This window comes from Chaetura pelagica, unplaced genomic scaffold, assembly GCF_000747805.2.
Source record: "Chaetura pelagica isolate M959 unplaced genomic scaffold, ChaPel_1.0 scaffold115, whole genome shotgun sequence".
Classification (NCBI taxonomy): domain Eukaryota; kingdom Metazoa; phylum Chordata; class Aves; order Apodiformes; family Apodidae; genus Chaetura; species Chaetura pelagica.
The window spans coordinates 2,421,936-2,441,761 of record NW_009953761.1 but is presented as its reverse complement, the minus strand read 5'-3'; the positions used below and the strand labels follow the sequence as shown (position 1 = coordinate 2,441,761).

At 38.2% G+C, this 19,826-nt stretch overlaps 1 protein-coding gene across 1 annotated transcript in view; it reads right to left on the bottom strand.

Moving 5' to 3' along the window:
• Positions 1–14,493, bottom strand: part of VWA8 (von Willebrand factor A domain containing 8) — a 100,328-nt gene extending 85,835 nt beyond the window's left edge. The window contains exons 1-3 of the mRNA XM_010000858.1: positions 14,421–14,493; positions 2,546–2,676; positions 292–402 (exon numbers count right to left, since the gene is read on the bottom strand). Coding sequence (XP_009999160.1) covers positions 292–402; positions 2,546–2,676; position 14,421 — 243 coding nt within the window. The 5' untranslated portion in view covers positions 14,422–14,493. The remainder of the gene's footprint in view (positions 1–291; positions 403–2,545; positions 2,677–14,420) is intronic.
• Positions 14,494–19,826: the final 5,333 nt, after the last annotated feature.

Genomic DNA, 19,826 nt, shown 5'->3' with positions numbered 1-19,826 from the left:
AGATACACTAAAAGAAGCATTTGTCTAACAGACAGAATGGATCTCACTTCACATTATAGAAGCACAAAAAATAATCTGCCTAAAACAACCCTTAAGAGACAGAGTAACCTTGGATTTGGAGAAAGATAACATTTTTTGCAATAATGAGATCAAGGATGTTACATGAGACTTTCTAACTGCATCAGAAACATGTCAGTCAGTAATCTACATATTAATTTTTCATCATATAAGCCATGACATCCTTTAGACTACTCATAAACAACAATTAGGTGGGATGTGACTGCAACTTGCCTGATCAAGATAAAAAGCACTCCCATCTCGGATCTCTCGTCGCTGTTTGAGGTCAGTTTCTGTGGTGTCCCTTGACAGCGCAATATATTCAACCTCCCGCTTTGTTAGCTCCTGTGGACAACAGGCTGAAGTTATTACAAAAAGAAGACTATAAACCCAATAAGTGAACATTAACAATATATATAGTGGTATAATTGTACAAAGAGCTCTAGGCAGCAGCACAGTCAACTGAAACAACTCTGAACATAATCTAATTTCTCTTACTTTTTAAAATGTTTAGTGTGTTCTGTCTCAAACAAAATGGCTTGAATTTCTGCTCAATAAACTTTTATGTTCCCCAAACCTGTTCTAAAAACATAATAACCAGCTATATATTCTTTCCACTGAACATCTGTAACATCCTGTAAGTTAATCTTCTGGTTCTGGACTCTGAAAAACAATCAGCATCTGCAAACCATGAATAAAAATCAGAAGTTTTTCATAAAGGACTGAAAAGCTTCAACTCCCTCTGGTTAGTAACACCTCCACTGTGACACAATTGTGACTAATACCTGTACAATGCTTTGCTAGTACACTGAACTACACTGTTCTTATCCTCTGTTCTTATACTCTCTCCCTGCAATGTCAAGAGATACAGTCTGCATCTGGGAAACTTGGGTTACTGTTTTGTTTATTTTAAAAGAATATAGGCTATTCTTAGAATTTTTTATCTTAAAGGGAAAAAAAAAACACAACACGTAGACCTGATTTTCCTGCTACTTTCATATCTGGGTTATCATGCATTCTCCCAGGAAAAAGCATTACGCTGAAATGCTCTTAGCCCTTACTCCTCAATTAAAGGCATGATATATTTAACAGATAACTCTCAAGAGGCAGATTTTAACTATAGCTGTATGAAAAAAATCAAGCAAAGATATAAAAAACTCATTATTTCCTTTTCACTTTTTCAGTGCCTAGTGCTTACAAATCCAGCAGTTCCTCTGTGCTGCAGGTAAAATCACAGAATCATAGGGGTTGGAAGAGACCTCTGAAGATCAAGGTAGATACAATTGTACTTTCTTTTAAACAAAGGAAAAACAAACAAACCAAACCAAAACAGAAGATGAAATACAGGAGAGTTTTCTTCAACAAGTAGCTTTCAGCAAGAGCAGACCAAGTTTTCCAGGCTTCCATAGCTTCATTAAAGGGATGACAGCATTTTAGCAGCACGCATGCAGAGACCAGCCTTCACACAACTGTTTAGTATAGCACTGAAACAGTAAGTTCCATCCTTTCCAATATAGTTCAGGTGGATACAAAATGTGGTAGAAATAGTAAGGCACATTTTATGTCCCATGCCTGGAGACCAGGTGTCTCCTAAGTCCGCTTTTTAGATTATACCAAACTCTTGTCATTCATTTTAAGGAATGTATTGAGATATCACACAGCATACCTGGCTTGCTGAATTGAGAAATTATTGGTCTCCTTTCCAAAGTTGAAAATCTTGGACCTTTCCCATGTATACTTTACCTCAGAGGGCTAGTCCTTGAATTAGTATCTTCTGTTTTTAAAGGATCAGCTGATCTTTATTATAATTGTTTATACACCTCTATTTGTGATCCTTCTGCCTAGCCAGATTCTAGATTGACCTCATGGCAGGCAAACTCCTACCTACATTACCTTTCGGAGCAGACAATCCACTTTTCCTGATCATTTATGGGCACCGATGATTTAAACATGAATTTTGCACATGGTGCTGCCATGGTTCATGCAGATGGATGTAGGCAAGTCCTTCCCACATTCCACGAGAGGATCACACACGCATCTACTCTTTGTAATCACTCATGATAACTGTTCCCAAATGTTATTCAGAACACTCCTCTCCCAAATCCTTTCCTTCATTTCTTTTTTTATATAATGAAGCAAACCCGATTTGTTGTCTATAACAGTAGGCAGATATCTTAATCTTCTAACATACATAATGCCTAGAACAGACTGTTTCTCCATTTGTGACAGCATATGGTAACACAGTTTTCCAACTCTTTATTTTTTCCCCCATGGAGTTTAAAGCAGAAAAACATGTATTAAAATGTCTGTACCTTCTGTTAATCTGTAACAAAAACTGAACTTTAGAAAGCACATTTATGGAATAACTTACCTCCTAAGTAGTTTGCTGTAAGATTTTCTAGGACTACCTTTTATAACTTGGCTAGCAGAGGAATGACTAACAGACAGTAATGACTGTGTCTCCAGCAACTTAAACCATCATACTTACCAGATACTGCATGGCAATAGAGCGCCGGAGAGGCCCAGGAGGACCAATAAGAAAGACATCTTGGCCAAGAAGGTCCTTCTGCATTATCCATCTTAAATGGTGGACTACAGCCTGGGCCAAAGAATCTATCACTTTGAAAGAAACACAAAGAACACATTTTTTAACTTGAAGTGTTATATATCTGGCCATTTACCCTTTTTTTTTTTCTTCTTACCTTAAAAATAAACCAAAGACACAAAGATGTGCTTCCCTAAAGCTGGACAGCTGCAAAGCAGAGAGTTCCATACACAGTTTATATTAGACTACTTAATTTACATGTAAGTTTATATATCTATCGTACTCGTGTTTTTCTCTGCACAACTTCATCCTTCAAAAAAAACTCAAACAAACAACAAAAATCAGAAAAAAAATGTTGATTCTCATTTCACATTAAACTGATCAATGCAAAAACTGTTTTTATTACCCAATGTTGGCTGGACTTCTCAGCATCAGTTAATATAATATAGATAAATTATTAATAATTTGTAAAGTTTATCCAGCTTGTATCTCTATGGTTCCGTGAATCATGGACATAAGAAAAATAAAAATACTGTGCTTGCATTTATGCTTAGGGATATATTTAATTTGCTATTTTCTTTAAAGACAACTACATTCCTTTTTATATTTTAACACAATAAAACACAGAATTAGATTACCAAGAAAATGCAAATCTCACAGTATCAGTACATCAATACCAATGCACCTTCCAAAATTCTACAAAAAAACAACTCAATGTCAATCCACTTATTTCTATTAAGAATACCATCCTCTTGCTATTTTTAAAAGCAAAAACCTGATTATAATTAAACTAAAACCTTTACCACATGCATGCAAAGTGCCATGCAGAGAAAACACACTAAAGGAGGGGTGCTGTTCCCACTGCCGTACATCCTTCTGTTCCCAGAATACTCCTTCATATACACCCCAGCAAGCCCTGGGCCCTTTCTGAAGACACAAGCAAAATCACTAGTGCAGGAAGAGAATGAGAACACAAGCAAGCCAGAAGGATATTTGTGTATGCATGTACATATAGGGTTGCTTCCAGAACAATCTGAAAAGACTGGTATTGGGCTTTGAGGCGGGAGTCTCGAGGATGTTGTCCGAGATGCTGAAGTGCAGCAAGGAAGGAGGAAGAGATGATGAAATCTTTAAGTTAATACTTGGTTATTTACCTTTTCTCAGTGTGATTACTGGTTGTAATTAGAAGGCAGTATTTAAAAAAACAAGCCTCTGATCTACATCAGCTTTCCTGAGACAGAGGCGGCAGTAGGTGCTGGGCAGAGTAAAGGATGGCAAGCAATAGTGCCCCTCAGCTCTGAGGGGTTTGAGTCCACTGTCAAATCTTTGTATACCAGAATGAAAACTCATTTTAGTAAGATCCTGGAAACAATATGACTGTATGAGACTCAAGAAAGATTTTTCAAGCCTAAAGGTGGCTTAGGAAAACTTTATGAAAAATTTTAACTGAATGTTTTGGTCTGGCACTCAGGGAAAACATCTGAAATCTTCCAGAGAAGTCTGCTATATCCTTACTACTAATATACACAGGAATAACATACACACCTCAGCAGAGCAATCTATGCATTACGATTATGAGATGAACTGCAAATAAACATTTCAGGTTTGCTGTTCTGTTTTCTGAACAACTGTCACTAGTGTGCTGAGGATTAGGTTTCATATATAGTATGGTAAGATCATAGAAATATAAGAGTATTTACTACTTCACTAGAAAAATGTTTGCCAAAAACTATGCACATCACACATGCCCCACAAGCAGATCGAATGCAAATAAATTCCTCACAGAGAAGAACATATTCCTTTCTATGATATTTTCAAGAAAATTAAGAACATTCCTATTACATACATTCTTTGGGAAATAACAGGTAAATACATCGCATCAGAAGAACTGCTCTGCCCAAACTCTGCCACTGGACAGGTATAGTAGTTTGAAAAGCACCACACAAATAAAAGGTATTATATTAAAAGTACCATTAAAATTGAAAGACAAGAGATCTCACTAAGTATTTTTACTTCTACCTGTTGTATGAACTTGCCAAAGCGCACCTACTGTATTTTTATAATAGCTGTTCACAAAAACAAAAAGCCACTAAGTAAAGTGGACAAATAAGCTTGAAAATCTTCTGAAACACTTAACTCTTTCATGTCAAAAGTCCTGCATTAGAAGCCTGGCAAAACCAGCTTTGACACAACATGACTACAAACGCCTCTGGTGTATTTTACATTAATATGTGTAGCTATCATCTTTTTTATTTTTAGAATGGCCTCAAGAAAAAAACTTGGGTCAGAAATCAAAGAAGTATCATAAATAGAAACAGGGTTTAAGACTATTCAGTAGCATCTGCAAGAAAAACTGTTGTGTAGAAGAGAACATAAGTGTAGAGCATTCAAAAAAATCTAAAATCTTCGAATGTGATCCCCCTGCAAACCTTCAGAAGTATATATAAGACACTCATAGTCTTGATATTGTGTTTAAATGCCCACATTTTCAATAAAATATTCATATGCAAATTTAAAAAATCTCTTTTTTTTTTTTTTTTTGAGAAAGGACATAAAAGACACAATACCTTATAGATAGATTTCCTGGAAAATAGTTTCCTGGCTTCACCATTCACATAGTTCTCCTCACATACAAGTTACAGCTGGACCAATAATAATATATGTTTCCAATCACAAAGTTAGCACACTGACCATCTGCAAACTCACTCAAAGGAAGCTTGTTACAAATAATGCCAACAGTTCAAAGAAACCATTCCTTAAGGTGAACTGTCCTGACAGCAGCTTCCACTTGTCTGTTCCCTCTATTCTAACATGTAGTATCTGTATAATGCTCCAGAAGTCTCCCAGTTAATGCCCTCCTAAAATCAAATAATATCACATTTTCTTTGCATGTGCAGTACATGCTGTATAAACTGTTTCCAAAGCACAGCATGCTTTACAAAAGCGACTTCAGATGCATATACCCAGTATCTTCTATATTATTTCTCTATATTTATCCTACTTGTATTGTAGTATCTGCATTGCAAAGCTTTTACATTTTCTGTACCGTGACTTGAAAAAAATTCCTCTCTGTTCAAGAACCGTTTATTATCTTTACTACCAGCACTATATAATAATTTTCTATGACATTTATAAGACAGGGGAAATTAGCTGAAAAAAACATCAGCATGTATATTACAGCAATTTTTATTAATTATCCCATGAGTCAGATAGCATCTAACACAAACTGAGTTTGCACAATCTGTTTAGTGGCACTCTGCTGATTTGCAATAGTTGAGTAGCTGGCCCTGTATTCTTAATCTGCAGGATGGTGCGTAGGAAGCGTCTGCAGCATATTCTCAAAGACACCATCTGGCACATGCAGGAGAGTAGTCAGCGCTACAATTTGCTGTTCCTGTGTATCAAGGATGGCCAGTGAAAGAAATTGAATTTTATTGCTTTGTAATATGTGATAAGTAGGACAACACCTAGCAGAATCTGCACATTTTGTGAAGTGAGCAGCTGAAGCTGGAGCTTATCCCCAGATAAGAAAAGAAGAAAATGTTGTAGATGGATTTTTAAGCAAATGCAGCAGCTGTTGTTTGATCCACAAATCAGCTTTTGATAAAACAACAACTGAAATGGCTATGCTAGGAAATTTTCCAGTTCACTCATACTTGAATTCTTGGCACATGCTACACTCACTGAATCCGTAAGATTCACTGGAGATAGCAGACACTATCTGCTAGCAAGTCCTTCTGTCCCACCTACAGAAAAAACTCATAAATGAAGGAGATACCTACCTTTTCCACTGTTCAGAGACAGGCAGTTAAATGAACAGATTCCCAAGAATATCTATTCCAGATGTGGCACAAAATACATTAGAGCTCATGTCCCTGTATGACTCTAGTCATACAAAAGCCACGTAATAACCAACAGGCACTTACAAGAGATCAATATATTTAACAGAATAAAAAAAGACTTCTGCATACCCTGAATCTTTGTTACAGTGCAAGTTCAGAGCTTGAGAATGGCTCCTTTTAACAGGAGAGGCAAAAGTTCATAAGGGAAAGAAGATGTCCTTCTCATCTGATTCCTGAGGGATCCAGCACACAGAGTGGCTGCTGTAAAATACAGCAGAAGAAGAAGAGGACAACGGGGGAGGTCTTTGTCTAAAAATGTAAGCACATTTTAATAAGAGAGAATACTAAAAATCACCTGAGCTCACTGAGATTTATTTCACAGCTTGCTGTGGCTGGAGGACAATGAAGGAAGAGAGTGAGTTACCCAGCACGTGGTTAAGGCAGCATGGCCAAGGTGAAGAGGGAGGCACTCCTATGTGGCCTGTGTTCATCTGCTTTTACCTAGCACTTCACAAGGAAACATGCTGCTCTTCCAATTTTATGCTGATGCACAGAGCTGAAAGAGTTTTCAAAGTCTCATAACATGGTTAAATTGCAGAGAGTTTTCACTGGAATACTATTTTTCCTCATAAATTTTCCATGGAAACAGTCTTCATTCCAAAAATGTTTATTCTTGTGGTGGTAAGGAAACAAGTTATAAGTCTTTGCAGGGGATCAGAAAGGGGGAAGTTACTTCTTGGATGAGACGGTGTATTCATTTATCATTAAACCCTCCTGAAGTCAATTGCTTCGCAGGAAGGTGTAAGATCTACATAGATCATATTTCTCCGTGTGATTATAAATGAAAGGAGAACACAAAGGAATCATGTAAAACAAAAGTTTTCTGGAAGGAACTCTGAATGGGATTCAGAAGTTTCTCTTAGTGATATATAAACCTGGAATAAATGAAACTATTCTTAGCTGTATGTACAACTCAGAGCAATTATCTGTAGCTCATACTCCAACTGGAGGGATATAATGTGTCTGGTTGTGACTGCAACAGCTCAATCCAGCACTGAAGTTTGAGAGATTCTAGAAAAGAGCAAGAAGAATTATCAAAATAATTTTAATCCAGTCTAGAAAACAAATGACTGAAAACTGTAACAATGGTTTTCCAATTTGCAAGATGGAATCACAGTGAAAAAAAAAAGTTATCTGTACATTATGGTTATGCTAGATAGAACAAGCCTCAGGAGCTAAGAGTATGTCTGAAAACAGCTGAATGAGGCGTCAGAAAAAGTTTTTTTTCACAAAGAATTGTTAATGAGTGGAGCAAAGTGTGCAGAGACGTTCTGGAATCTATGCCACCTGACCCTGCTCTGAAGCACAAGGAACAGTGCAGACAACTCCCTGAGCTCCACCCTCACTGCAGGTTTCCATTCCTGCCTCACTTTCATTATAGACAAAACAGAGATCATGGTGTAAAACGTTGTCCTGGTTTGAGCTAGGATGAAGCCAATTTTCTTTTTACTGAGGTTTTTTCTTCACTGAACTCTCTTTTTAAGCAGTGCACTTGCTGAAAGTAGCACAGCAAGTTTTCCAGCTCATGGACATTGATAGTGCTCAGTGCTTATAGATACTGCCAAGAGACCAAGAACACTTTGCTCTACTTGTTGAATCTACTGCTTCAGACACTTCTAAATCAGACATTTCGTATCTGCAACTGTCCCATACAGAGGAGCAGACTAGACAGGTGGCAAAACTGACCAACCAAAGTATTCCATCCATATATTTATGTAGGAGTTGGTATAAAGTCAGGCATCATGGAAATCAAGCCTCTTCTCTCTCTGCCTTCTCTTCCATCCATGGCTGGCGTCCAGGGATGACTCCATCTCTGAAGACATTCAAAACCCACCTGGACACACTTCTGTGTGATGTACTGTAAGTGACAGTTCTCTGGCAGGGGGGTTGGACTGGATGATCTTTTGAGGTCCCTTCCAACCCCTAAGATTCTGTGATTCTGTGATCTAACCATCACTGTTGATCCCTAGGCCTGTGTGTTCCTGACCGCCATAACTCAACCCTCAGCTCCTGCCTGCTCTGCTGCTCTCTCCAGCAGCGCTCCAGGACATCTTGTAACTGCTCACAGCTAAGGAGAGTGCTGTGGGCATTGCTGAGGGTGGGGGGAGGTGATAAGGGTTTTTCACATTCCTGCACATACTTGTATATATTTGTACATACTTTCTTTTATCATTAGTGTTTAACCAAAGCTGTCTAGTTTAGTTTTCAGTCCCAAAAGTCTCTCTCTTTATGCTCTCTCTCCTTCCTTACCTGGGTGGGAGGTGGAGCAGATCAAGAGCATTGTTGCCATTGGTATAATTGCCAATCCTGAGTCGAACCGTGACAAAGGTTCATAGCTCTACTGACAAAAAGACGCACTACTTTCAGAATCTGGATTAGGTGATAACAGCCAAGTAGAGGATCATTTGCAAACCTTCATGAAAACACAGAATTACAGTCACTATGCAACACGGAGTCAACCTCTCTCTAATGTGTTGCACTCTGACTCTCAGATTTAAAGTTAGAAGAAAGAAGAACGAACACTCATGCCAGCACAAATCTGAACTAACTTTGAGCAATAACTGAAAACATACGCTTGTCTCTGCTTCAGCACATGGTGCATATGATTCTGGGAGAAAGATGCAGGAAGCAGCTTAGTGCTAAGGCAATAATGAACTTTCAGGTGAAGAACAAGGAAGTGCTGGCACCACTGAGCCTATTACAGAGAAATAACCCAAATTTCCTCATAAATAAAACAATTCATTTTCAAGCACAGAAATCCATTTAGTGAGACGTTTTTTCAACTTCATTACCATATGCACAACCCTTCTGTTTAAATTCCTCATGACAAGTAGTTTTCCCTGTATCTCAACTGACAAAACTAACAGGATTTATCACTTCTTGAACACATACGTCACTTTTCATCACAGATTCAGGAGGGTGCTCAGACTCAGGACACCTGGCACCACACAGTTTGAAAATTCAACACAATTACACACAGCATGACTATAGCCAAACTCCCATATGCATTTGCACTTCCACAGAGCAGCAAAGTTGATGTGGTATTGCAAGAGAACAACCCTTTTCCTGCCTTAACAAGGATTTGCTGTCATTGAACAAAGTGTCCTGGAAGAGCTATGCTAGGAATAATTTTGTCAAGATTAATACATACATGAAATATCAGGTTGTCATTTTCATAAAATCTCCAGAAGCCATTAACTAAAGCAGAGCACTGACATGAGCTCAACGTAAGATGAAATTGATGAGCATTCTCGCAATTCAACTTCAGATCTACACTATCATGTAAAGCCATACAAAGTTGCTCTAAAGAATTATTAAAGAAACAATTGTGCTTTTTAGGCATGGTGAGTGTGCTGGTTTGGTTTGGAGAGTTTTTTGGTAGTGGGAGAAGGGCCCCAGGGGTGGCTCCAATAAGAAGCTGAGATGCTTCCCCTGCTCCAAAACCAGCCAAGGACCCATTACAGGGACAACTGATGCACTTTCGTGATTAACATAGGAAAGAACTGATAAATGACCCGAGCAGAGTGAGCAGTTAGAAGAAGAGCTGAGCTCGAGAGGCAGAGTGGTGTCAGTGGTTGGTGAAGAAGGGGAAGAAGGTGCCCAAGAAGAAGTTCCCTTACAACCTATGGCAAGATGGCAGGCTGTCCCATGTTTCATGGAGAAACGTGGTGGAACATTCCCTGAAGGTGCCAGGAGGGGTGTCCCCCCCATCCCACAGTGTGTGGTGTCGGGGGGAAGCTGAGTGAGCAGCCATGGGGCTGGTTCTTTGTGGTCGTGTTAGGCCCAAAGCACAACAGTGAGATTTTAAAAACAGGTTTTATTTTTACTTATAAATGAACAAGCAGTGCAAAAATAACTGCCCTCTTTCTAGAACGTGTCACAGTTATGACAGAAATCCCATTAACAAAATTTTCTTGAGCATGATTCATTTTTACTTGTCACGTAAAAAAATAAAAATAAGAACAATTTAGATTACATGTACCTTTAATTATCATCTTCCAAGAAAAAGCCATTTGCCAACAAGAACAAAACAAATTAATATTTTACATTAACACACAAAATGGAGCACTTCATACAGAGCTCACTATGTACCTAGCATAAAAGCTTAAAAGTAAAGACATGAAAATTTAAGTTAACCAGCAGCACCTCACCTATCTACTTCTGCAAAATATAACCAGGTTTAATAAAGTAGTTAAAAATCATTTTCATTTGGTAACACAAAGAATGAAATATTTTGGTATCATTTATGGAACAAAATGACAAATAGTAAGTTTTGTAGGTCCTTAATACATTCACATTCCTTATTGTATTCACTTTTTTTTTTTCAGATGTTAAGGCTATTTTTAAACCTAGAATAGTACTGCTGAGTTTAGAATAAGTTATAACATCCCTAAAATTTGCTGTAAATTATGGATATGCACTTTCATCATCACTGGATTTTAACATGGCTTTTATCTGGCAGAATCAGAAAAGCAGAATCATTCTCTTCTACACAAATGATGGGCTAGAAAACATCATATGCAGTACTAGTAAATTAACTGTAACTGCTTCAATTCCCTCCTCTTATTTCTTACTCCATTGCAAACATTACAGTGTCTGAAACCTTTTCAGGGGCATTTCCCACTTAAATGGATGACCAAATTATTTCTAGTCTTAGTTTAAAAGAAATCAGCTCACTAACGTAGTCATTTAAATGTAGTATTAGTTACATAATAGGATTTCAAAATACATAGCATTTCAGTTTATACATTAGTATAAATATGCAATTATGTTCAACTATTTTATATCAAAACATCTTGTACCAACAGCAGTCATTCACATAGCAAGACAAAAAGTACTCTTAAAATAAGAAAAAATGTTACATAATGCACATACTCCCTAAATGGCTCACAAAAAGGAGGTAATTGACATGAAATCAACACAATCTACTTCATTTCACCAAAGGAATATAACTTTGTTCTCCATAGTAACATAACCATGGAACTTAAGCATTAACAGATAACAATTTTTTTTTAATTTAAATATACAAATAAATTGTTAGACATTTTATGAAGAGAAAAAAAGAAAAGAAACCACTTAGAATACACGTAATATGTGCTAATAAATGTTATTTAGTTGTAGTATCAGATTTTAGCTAAGATCCCATCACTGAGTGTGTTAATGAGAAGCTCTACATGAGCGGGCAACGTGCACTTGCAGCCCAGAAAGCCAAGTGTATGCTGGGCTGCATAAAAGTGTAACCAGCAGGTCAAGGGAGGTGATTTGCCCTCTTTACTCCACTCTCATGAGACCCCATCTGTGTCCAGTTCTGGAGACCCCAGCATAAGAGGGACATGGAGCTGTTGGAAAGAGTACAGAGGAGGGCCATGAAGATGGTCAGAGGGCTGTACCACCTCTCCTATGAAGACAGGCTGAGAGAGCTGGGTCTGCTCAGCTTTGAGAAGAAAGAGTGCCAGGTAGTCCTTATAGAGGCCTTTCAGTACCTAAAGGTGCTACAGGAAAGATGAGGAGGGACTTTTTACAAGGGCATGGAGTGACAGGACAAAGGGGAATGGTTTTAAACCAAAAGAGAGTAGATTTAGATTAGGAATTGAAGATATTCTTCACTGTGAGGGTGGTGACATGCTGGAACAGGTTGCCAAGGAAAGCTGTCAATGCCTCCTCCCAGGCAAGGCTGGATGGGACTTCAAGCAACCTGGTCTAATGTCCCTGCCTATGGCAGGGGAGCTGGAACTAGATGATCTTTAAGATCCCTTCCAACTGCAACCATTCTACAATTCCATGTTTAATAACTGTTTCGCTATCAGATTAGTTTTCAACCTTCTTCCTTCTTATAATTATTACCTAGAAAGATCTCTGTTTGATTCTACCAAATGTTTTCATAATTCTCATACCTTCCCAGTTCAAAGAACTGAAAGACATGCAGTTATAGCAACTTACAGCTAACATTTATCTCGCTGAAAAGCACAGATTGACCAAAACATGTAACAGTGACTGGTATGGTGGTGCAAAGACTGGAAAGCATGGAAGCATTGTTAAAATTAAAACATTTAGTACAGTACAGAAAAGCAGACAGCAAAACAATCTACAAGAAATAAGTGAAACAGGTAACATTAATCATTGACATAGATAACCATAGAAACAAGCTATACAAACTAACAATGATGAGCAACACTTGTCAACTCTTAGGCCACATTCTCAGGGAACTCATGAGGTATTCTAAGTGTCATTACATTCTTAAACAGAAACCTTTTCCTCATGGGCTCCCTGTAACAGCAAGGACTGACACATGGCATTGGTTTCCTTGGTACCTTAGATCACCTGGTAAGAACGCAATGCCTTCTGGGAAATGGGAACAATCCAGATGCAGGTCAACTATCTGGCCTACTAGACTACTGCCAAACTTCACTCTAGAAGACTTTCAAGACTGAAAGCAAACAAATCTTCTCTCTATATTGATCACTGAGCAAATCCCACAATTACTATAAAATCAGGACTCACAGAAACACAGAATGGTTGAGATTGAAAGGGACCTCAGGGTGTCATTTTGTCCAGCCCTCCCACTCAAACAGAACCACTTCACACCTGTCTGATGAACTTAAGTACTACTGCCTAAGAACACAACAATACAAACCTTCACACAGCAGCTCCTGCCCTTCTGACACTGTACCAGTAGCACTCCCTGTACACTTTTAACACCCCTCTTGCCCTCAGTATCTTTCTCCCAGTAGTTTTCTGCCATCTGCCAGCTGTGTAGTGGCAAGTCAACTGTTGATATTATCAATTCCATTGCAAAGCCCCAGTGCTCCAGCAGCTTTCTTTGTGACGGTTTCAAAATGTCATGGAATTTACAGAGACATGCTGGAAAGCAAATTCAATGTAAGTGAATGACTACACACGGTTTCCAGCTTCAAAACCTTGCAAGCCTAACAATGACTGTCACTGGGAGTTCTCAATGCTTGGCCCTGTCTAAGTATAGTATACTCCTTTAGAATTCCACGTGTGCTTTCTTTTGGTCTGAAAATGTATCTGGGTAGACAAAGCAGTTGTTGGTGTTTGTTGGGTTTTTTGAATTTAAATTTCAGACAGCCTACATGTGAAAGTGCAGAAAAAATGGACATAATTTTGGATCCTCAGGAAATAGTCTGTACTGTCTTAGGAAATGCCACAATGAAATAATGAGTCACTTGCTGATCCATGGTGCAAAAGGAAAAGCTCAAGACGCAGGTATTCTCAACAAACAAACAAACAGGAAATACAGATAGCTGCAAATCCATGGCATTTTTAATAAGGTATCAAAACAATGTGAATTACTTTAAGTACATGTATATGCATTGTTAATATGCATAATTAGCTGTGTCTTTTGTATGTATTTAATAGCATTTTTTGTTACTATGCAACCGAATTCTCATTAACTTTATGGATTGCAAAGATGTATATGTTTGCTGACAACAATAATGTGACAATCTGGGAATAATACATACCACAGTAGGAAAACACCATACTTCTGCTAGACAGCAGAAAACTTCTAGGACATATAACCCTATTGCAACTGAATGATAATTTTAAACTGCCACAGTTTTATGACCAAACAAATGGAGATTACTGCATCATTTTTAGAAGCAATTGCTGGATAAGAACTCTTTTCAACTAAATATTTAAACATACAAATATGATCCTTTCACTGTCTCACTGACCAATGGGACAAGTTACACTCAAAGTTAAGAGATTCCTATATAACCAGCTGAATCAAAGATAAAGTGAAAAACTCAGCAAAAGATAGCCTTCTCCAAATTGGTTGCTTTTTCAAAATACATTTCTTAAATAAGTTCACTAAAGTCAGGGGGGTTACTTGAGTGAGTAAAAGTTTTTGAATAAGGCCTTGAAAGTCATGCAAAAGGAAAGCAGACCCTTACTGTAGTTTTGTGGAACAAGTTCTGGGTTCTTCGGTGTTTTGAGCTTAAAAGACACATCTCCAATAGTGACAGTATCACCTAAAAAAGAGAAAAGAAGTCTTTAGTTAGGTTTTAAGTGTTTCATGCCCTTTTAGTAAAGCCTAAATCACAGGCCTGCTGTGGTAAGTCTGACTGTGTGCACACAAAGCAGCTTCTAGCATGTTTTTATGTGTTTATTTTACTAACCAGGCTATGCTGCTTTTCAACAGATCAGGTACCAGGACAATTTACATTTAATTCATATTCCTTTATTTTTTTCTTCTGCTGCTGTTGTTATAACCATAACTTACATTGTTGGGAGCTATGGAATTCAAGCTTGCTGTAGAACCTCATTCCAGATACCACTGTTGATTTATTGAAATTAAATCTTTAGCCTATTTGTCTGCAGAACTAGCAGTTAGAAACACTTGCAGGGGATATGATTTTCCTGAGTTTTCAAGCGGCCTGAAACTGTATCTGGTGAAAATACAAAACAACTTGCTCAGGTCAGTGGGCTATTCTTACATGCTCTGTCTGTACAGTTGCAGAACCAGGCACCTTTCTGAGGATTTAGAGGTCTCCAGCATTTCTTGATCTGGATTTTACCAGAACTAAAGGACCTGGTCATTTTTTTACTGGTCTCTTACTAGAACTTGCCTGTCTTATCTGTCTTTCTGCAACCACAGGCTTGACTCAAATTTCAGGGCATGCCCTGTGTACTTAGTTGTGGAAATCAGAAGTGAAATCTAGTTTGCAGTCAGGAAATGGGTGAGTACCAAGGCGGCAGTGGTCACTCAGAAAAACAGCACAATACCCAAAGCCCAAGCCAACAAAACGAGCTGCAGACTACTTTATTTTTTTTTCAAGAGACCATCTGGGCCATGCAAATGATCTCATAAGCAGTAAGACCATGAAACTAAGATGACTCTAGTAAAATGATAATTTTTCCATTACTGCTGCGGAAGATAACACCACTTTCACTATCCAACAGGCACTGTAGTGCATGTGTGAGGATGGAGAGGACTGCAGGAGTTAAGACTGCTGCACAGGGTGCTGTTTTGCCATAGCACTCTGATTACACTACCTTTCCATGAACTGAGGCCAAGTTTTGGAACTGTTTCTTGTGCTTTTCTCAGAAATGAGATGTAGAAAGTACATAACCCACAAACAAGATCCAACTCTGAAAATCCCTCTGTAGATCTGCACCCTGTCCTCCTCCATTCAAGAGGACCTTGTCTATAGCTGCCTATCTCAAGCACCATGTAAGGAGTCAGATCAATGCTGGAACCGGAGAGGGAGATGCTGCAGAGGAAGCTTGTCCCAGTTAAAAGACAACTAAAACTCCTTCCATACATACAGCAGGTCTACTTTCAGTCAGCAGCGACTCTAGTTCTGCAAGCAAATGCAGTTCTCTTCCAGCATACCCAGATGTTACTGCTCATCTCACAAGACTGAGAATCCCCAGGTTCTGACATGACTCACACAATCCATGAGAAAGGTTACACATTTAGGAATAGATTTAGAGCAGCCAGAGGAGAACCACCTACAGGAACAAAACAGGAGGAGGCAAAGAAAGGATTATAGCTTATTTCCTCACAAATTTAAAGGCTTAACAAAGACGCTAAAACTGAGATTCACAGCCTGACATACATGCCCATACATGGGTCTTTATGCTGCTCCTGAAGCCCAAATAATCAGCCCTCTTTTTTTCCTTAAAATATTGGTAGAAGATGCTAAACTGGCAGTTGTTCCCACATTTTACACAACAATACAGAGTTTCAATGGCTTGCCAGAAAGTGGAAATCTTATGCAACAGCAGCACTGCCAAATAACAGGTGGTCAAAGGCTCATGCCTGGTCCTAAGGACTAGCAGCACCAAGCAGTTTCCACTGTCTCTGCTACAACGAAGAACCTTTCTCCAGCAGATCTGTGCTGGAGCCAAGAAGTGGAATGGTACCAACCAGAACTGGGGCTAAGCTAACAACTGGGCAGCAGTCTAGGGCTCTAGCTCTGTCCTGGCCCTGAGTTAATTTCATTGAATTAATTTCACTGAATCTGCAGTTCCAATGCACTTAAAAGTACTGTGCTTTCTTCAGTCAGAAGCATCCAAACTTACTCCAAAAGAAAATCCCACAACAGCTTAAGGGGCTGGTGCCCATTCTGGGAGAAATGATATACCATAAATTAAACAGTCACTGGACAACAGACATAACCACTACAGGGAGTAAAATCTAGACTTTGGCGTTCCCAGGGTTTCCTTCTCTAAGTACTTACTCCTCTGAGTTTTAAAGTAAGATATCTAGTTTACTGGGTTGCCTAAGCATCATCTCCCTACCCTTTCTTCTGCTGCAGCTCCAGCCTCTCTTCCTTGCTGGGGAACAGCTAAAAGATTCACCACAATGCCTCCAAGTTGAAGAAAACATCCTAGGAGGCCAGTGTTTCCTGCAAAAGTTGGCATATCTCTTTCTCTCTCATTCACTCATCTAACAAGAATTTTAAGATTCTAGAAAGGGCAGGCTGCCTGATATATTCTTAGGAAATTAGAGCCAGTCTTCTCACCATTCCCAAGCCAACATGTAAGGAGACAAGAGTCTATGACTAATTAGCTCCTAGCTTAAATCACCTCAACAAAAGTTGTAAATACTCTCAACCAGGACACACGCATACAGAATCTTCCAAAACACAGTGAGAAGATATTGAAACAACAAGGTGTCAGATTTTTTCAATACACAGGAATGATGATAACATCTATAGGAGGTAATTTTAATTACCTACTTTTTTGGTGCAGTACTGAAAAGCCTTGCTTGATTTCCTGTACTCCCCCCTCAACAAAACAAAACAACTCCACAGCTTTGTTTGTTCTAAGTGAAAATAGAAAATGCACCTCTTATGGTGGTATTTCTGCCAGTCCATTACTTGATCAACACATCTAATCATATCCAAAAATCCCACATATATTCCAGCCATCAATGGACCCTAAAAACTCATGAAAAATGGGCTCGGAGGGAACTACATGCAAGACGTGGAGAGAGGTGAGCACATAAAATCCCTAGTATACAATCAGGGTATTCAGCTTTTAAAAGGTTTGTTGCTGCCTGGAGATAAATGTTGCCTCTAGCTTGCATCTGTCAAAAAAAAATAAAAAATACTAGCAGTATTTAATAGAACTTTAAGTAACAATAAAACAAAGCTGCACAGTCTGTTTTCCTAGCTAAAGGAGCACAGGGGGGATTCACCTCCCTATCTTATCACACACTACCACCTGGGCTATGTTTTCTTTTCTCACTTGTTGCTTCTGTACTTTTTAAAAATCTCTTATTTCATTACTCAATTTCCACTGCATTGCCAAACTCTTTGAACAGAAACTTAATCCCAGACAGGCTCTTTCCAATGTTTAACCATCTGGCAATGAACTGACAACAATCTGCTTAGTAAAAGCGATAGGTCAAGGCACAAGGGTTTTTAACTGGAAAAGGGTAGATTTAGCTTAGACATTAGGAACAAATTCTTCACTGTGAGGGTGGTGAGACACTGGGCCAACTTGCCCAGGGAATTTGTGGATGCCCTATCCACAAATGTTGGAAGTGTTCAGGTCAGGTTGGATGGGGCTTGGAGCAACCTGATCTAGTGGGAGGTGTCCCTGCCCATGGCAGGGAGGTTGGAACTAGATGATAATTAAGGTCCATTCCAACGCAAAGTGTTCTGTGATTCTATGGAAATGGTGCTGCTGCTTCTTCTTGAAGGCGTAGTTTTATCGTATGCACCTTTGACTGATCTTCTAATCAAAAGATAGTATCACACCAACTATCCTTGTTCTCTCCAGCTCCCAAGAAGAGGCTATTCCCTAATGCTAATACTTCTTCCTCTACGTCAAGAAGAAAAAGCTATTGTTGTTTAAATGATTTACAGCAGTGCTGGTCACATCTGAAGATAAACAGATTGCATCTCAAGTATAATTCAAGAACTTCAGAAGTAGAAAAGTTTTAATTCTTCTACTATTTTTCTAGCAAAATGACCCATTAAAAAAAAAGGAATTATTAAATAAATAAATTAATACATTTGAAAGGGCTATTTTTATATAAAGAAATCCTACAATGAATGAAAACACCCTGCACAGGTCTATATGTGTGTTTATTTTTTTGAGTGCATGATAAAAACACTTTCAATCTCATGTAAATCTTTGTATTATCAGGGGTTTTATACAACACTACAATGAAGACTTAGGAATGCTGAGATTTTAGGCAGCTGAAATTATTGCCTTTTGGCTTCATTAATTCTGAATGTATGTGAGATTAAGACACTTTAGCAGTCATTTTAGAATATTACACATTCACTTGTACCCAGTCCATCCATCTGGTCTCAAAAGCCAGTAACAGCAAGAGCATATTAAAACTGTGGAGGTGCTAAGCTTTGGTAACATTAATTTCTGTGTGATACTATGACACCTGTTAGAGGAAAGTTCAAAATCTGTATTATATTCAAATTTACATTTCCACGTCTTAATTTCATTCTAATGTGAAGGAAAGGAGTAAAAAAAAAGATGCTTTTAACTCATATTTATCTAGCATATTTCCATAAGGTCACAGAAGAGTGTCAAGCCCTCATCCTTGAAGAGCCAACTCATTTTGAAGAAACAGAAATTACATTTTCCAGAATTTTTTTTCTTCTTCCTCAATTTTTCAGAATTCTTTATTTTGGAAAAAAACAAAACAAAAAAAACAAACCAAAAAAACAACCCTAAAAGACCTTGACCCCAAAACTCCTTGACTACCACTGTCTTCACATACAGATGAGGTGGAGCAGCAGACTGACAGCTGCTGCTGATTGAAAATAGTTGGATATTTACACAACAAAATCCATCTCAAATCTAAGCAAAAAAATCCACTTTGTTTAAGTCACCTTTTTTATAAAAAAGAAAGTCTTTCCCCTTAAGAAACCAAAATAACTACTTGGAAGAGAAAACTGGAACATTACTTGACTTCTACTCAATACTATTGTTAGACCTTTCCTTTTTTTTTTTTTTTTTTTAAACTTTCAGTTTTGAAGGTAATGCTTGATTTTTCAATTGTCTACTTGAGGCTAATAATTTGCTTTACTGAATAAAGTCCAAAGTGTCATGAAAACAGAATCTTGGTATTTAGTCCAGGAAGTGAACATTTTCCTTCATTTTTCTGCGTTACTAGAAGATCACTTATCTCGCATCCAGTTATGCAGGAAGCTTACAATCATTTCTTAACAGGGAGGTATTTTTCATGTGGGCCAACAGCATACCCGGAAGGCACAGAGTCTGATTATGTTCAATTCCAAAACTGTTATGAAGAGAAAAGTCAGTTTTATGTGTGTTTAATGCTATGATGATCTCACACATACTCAACATATACATTTCAG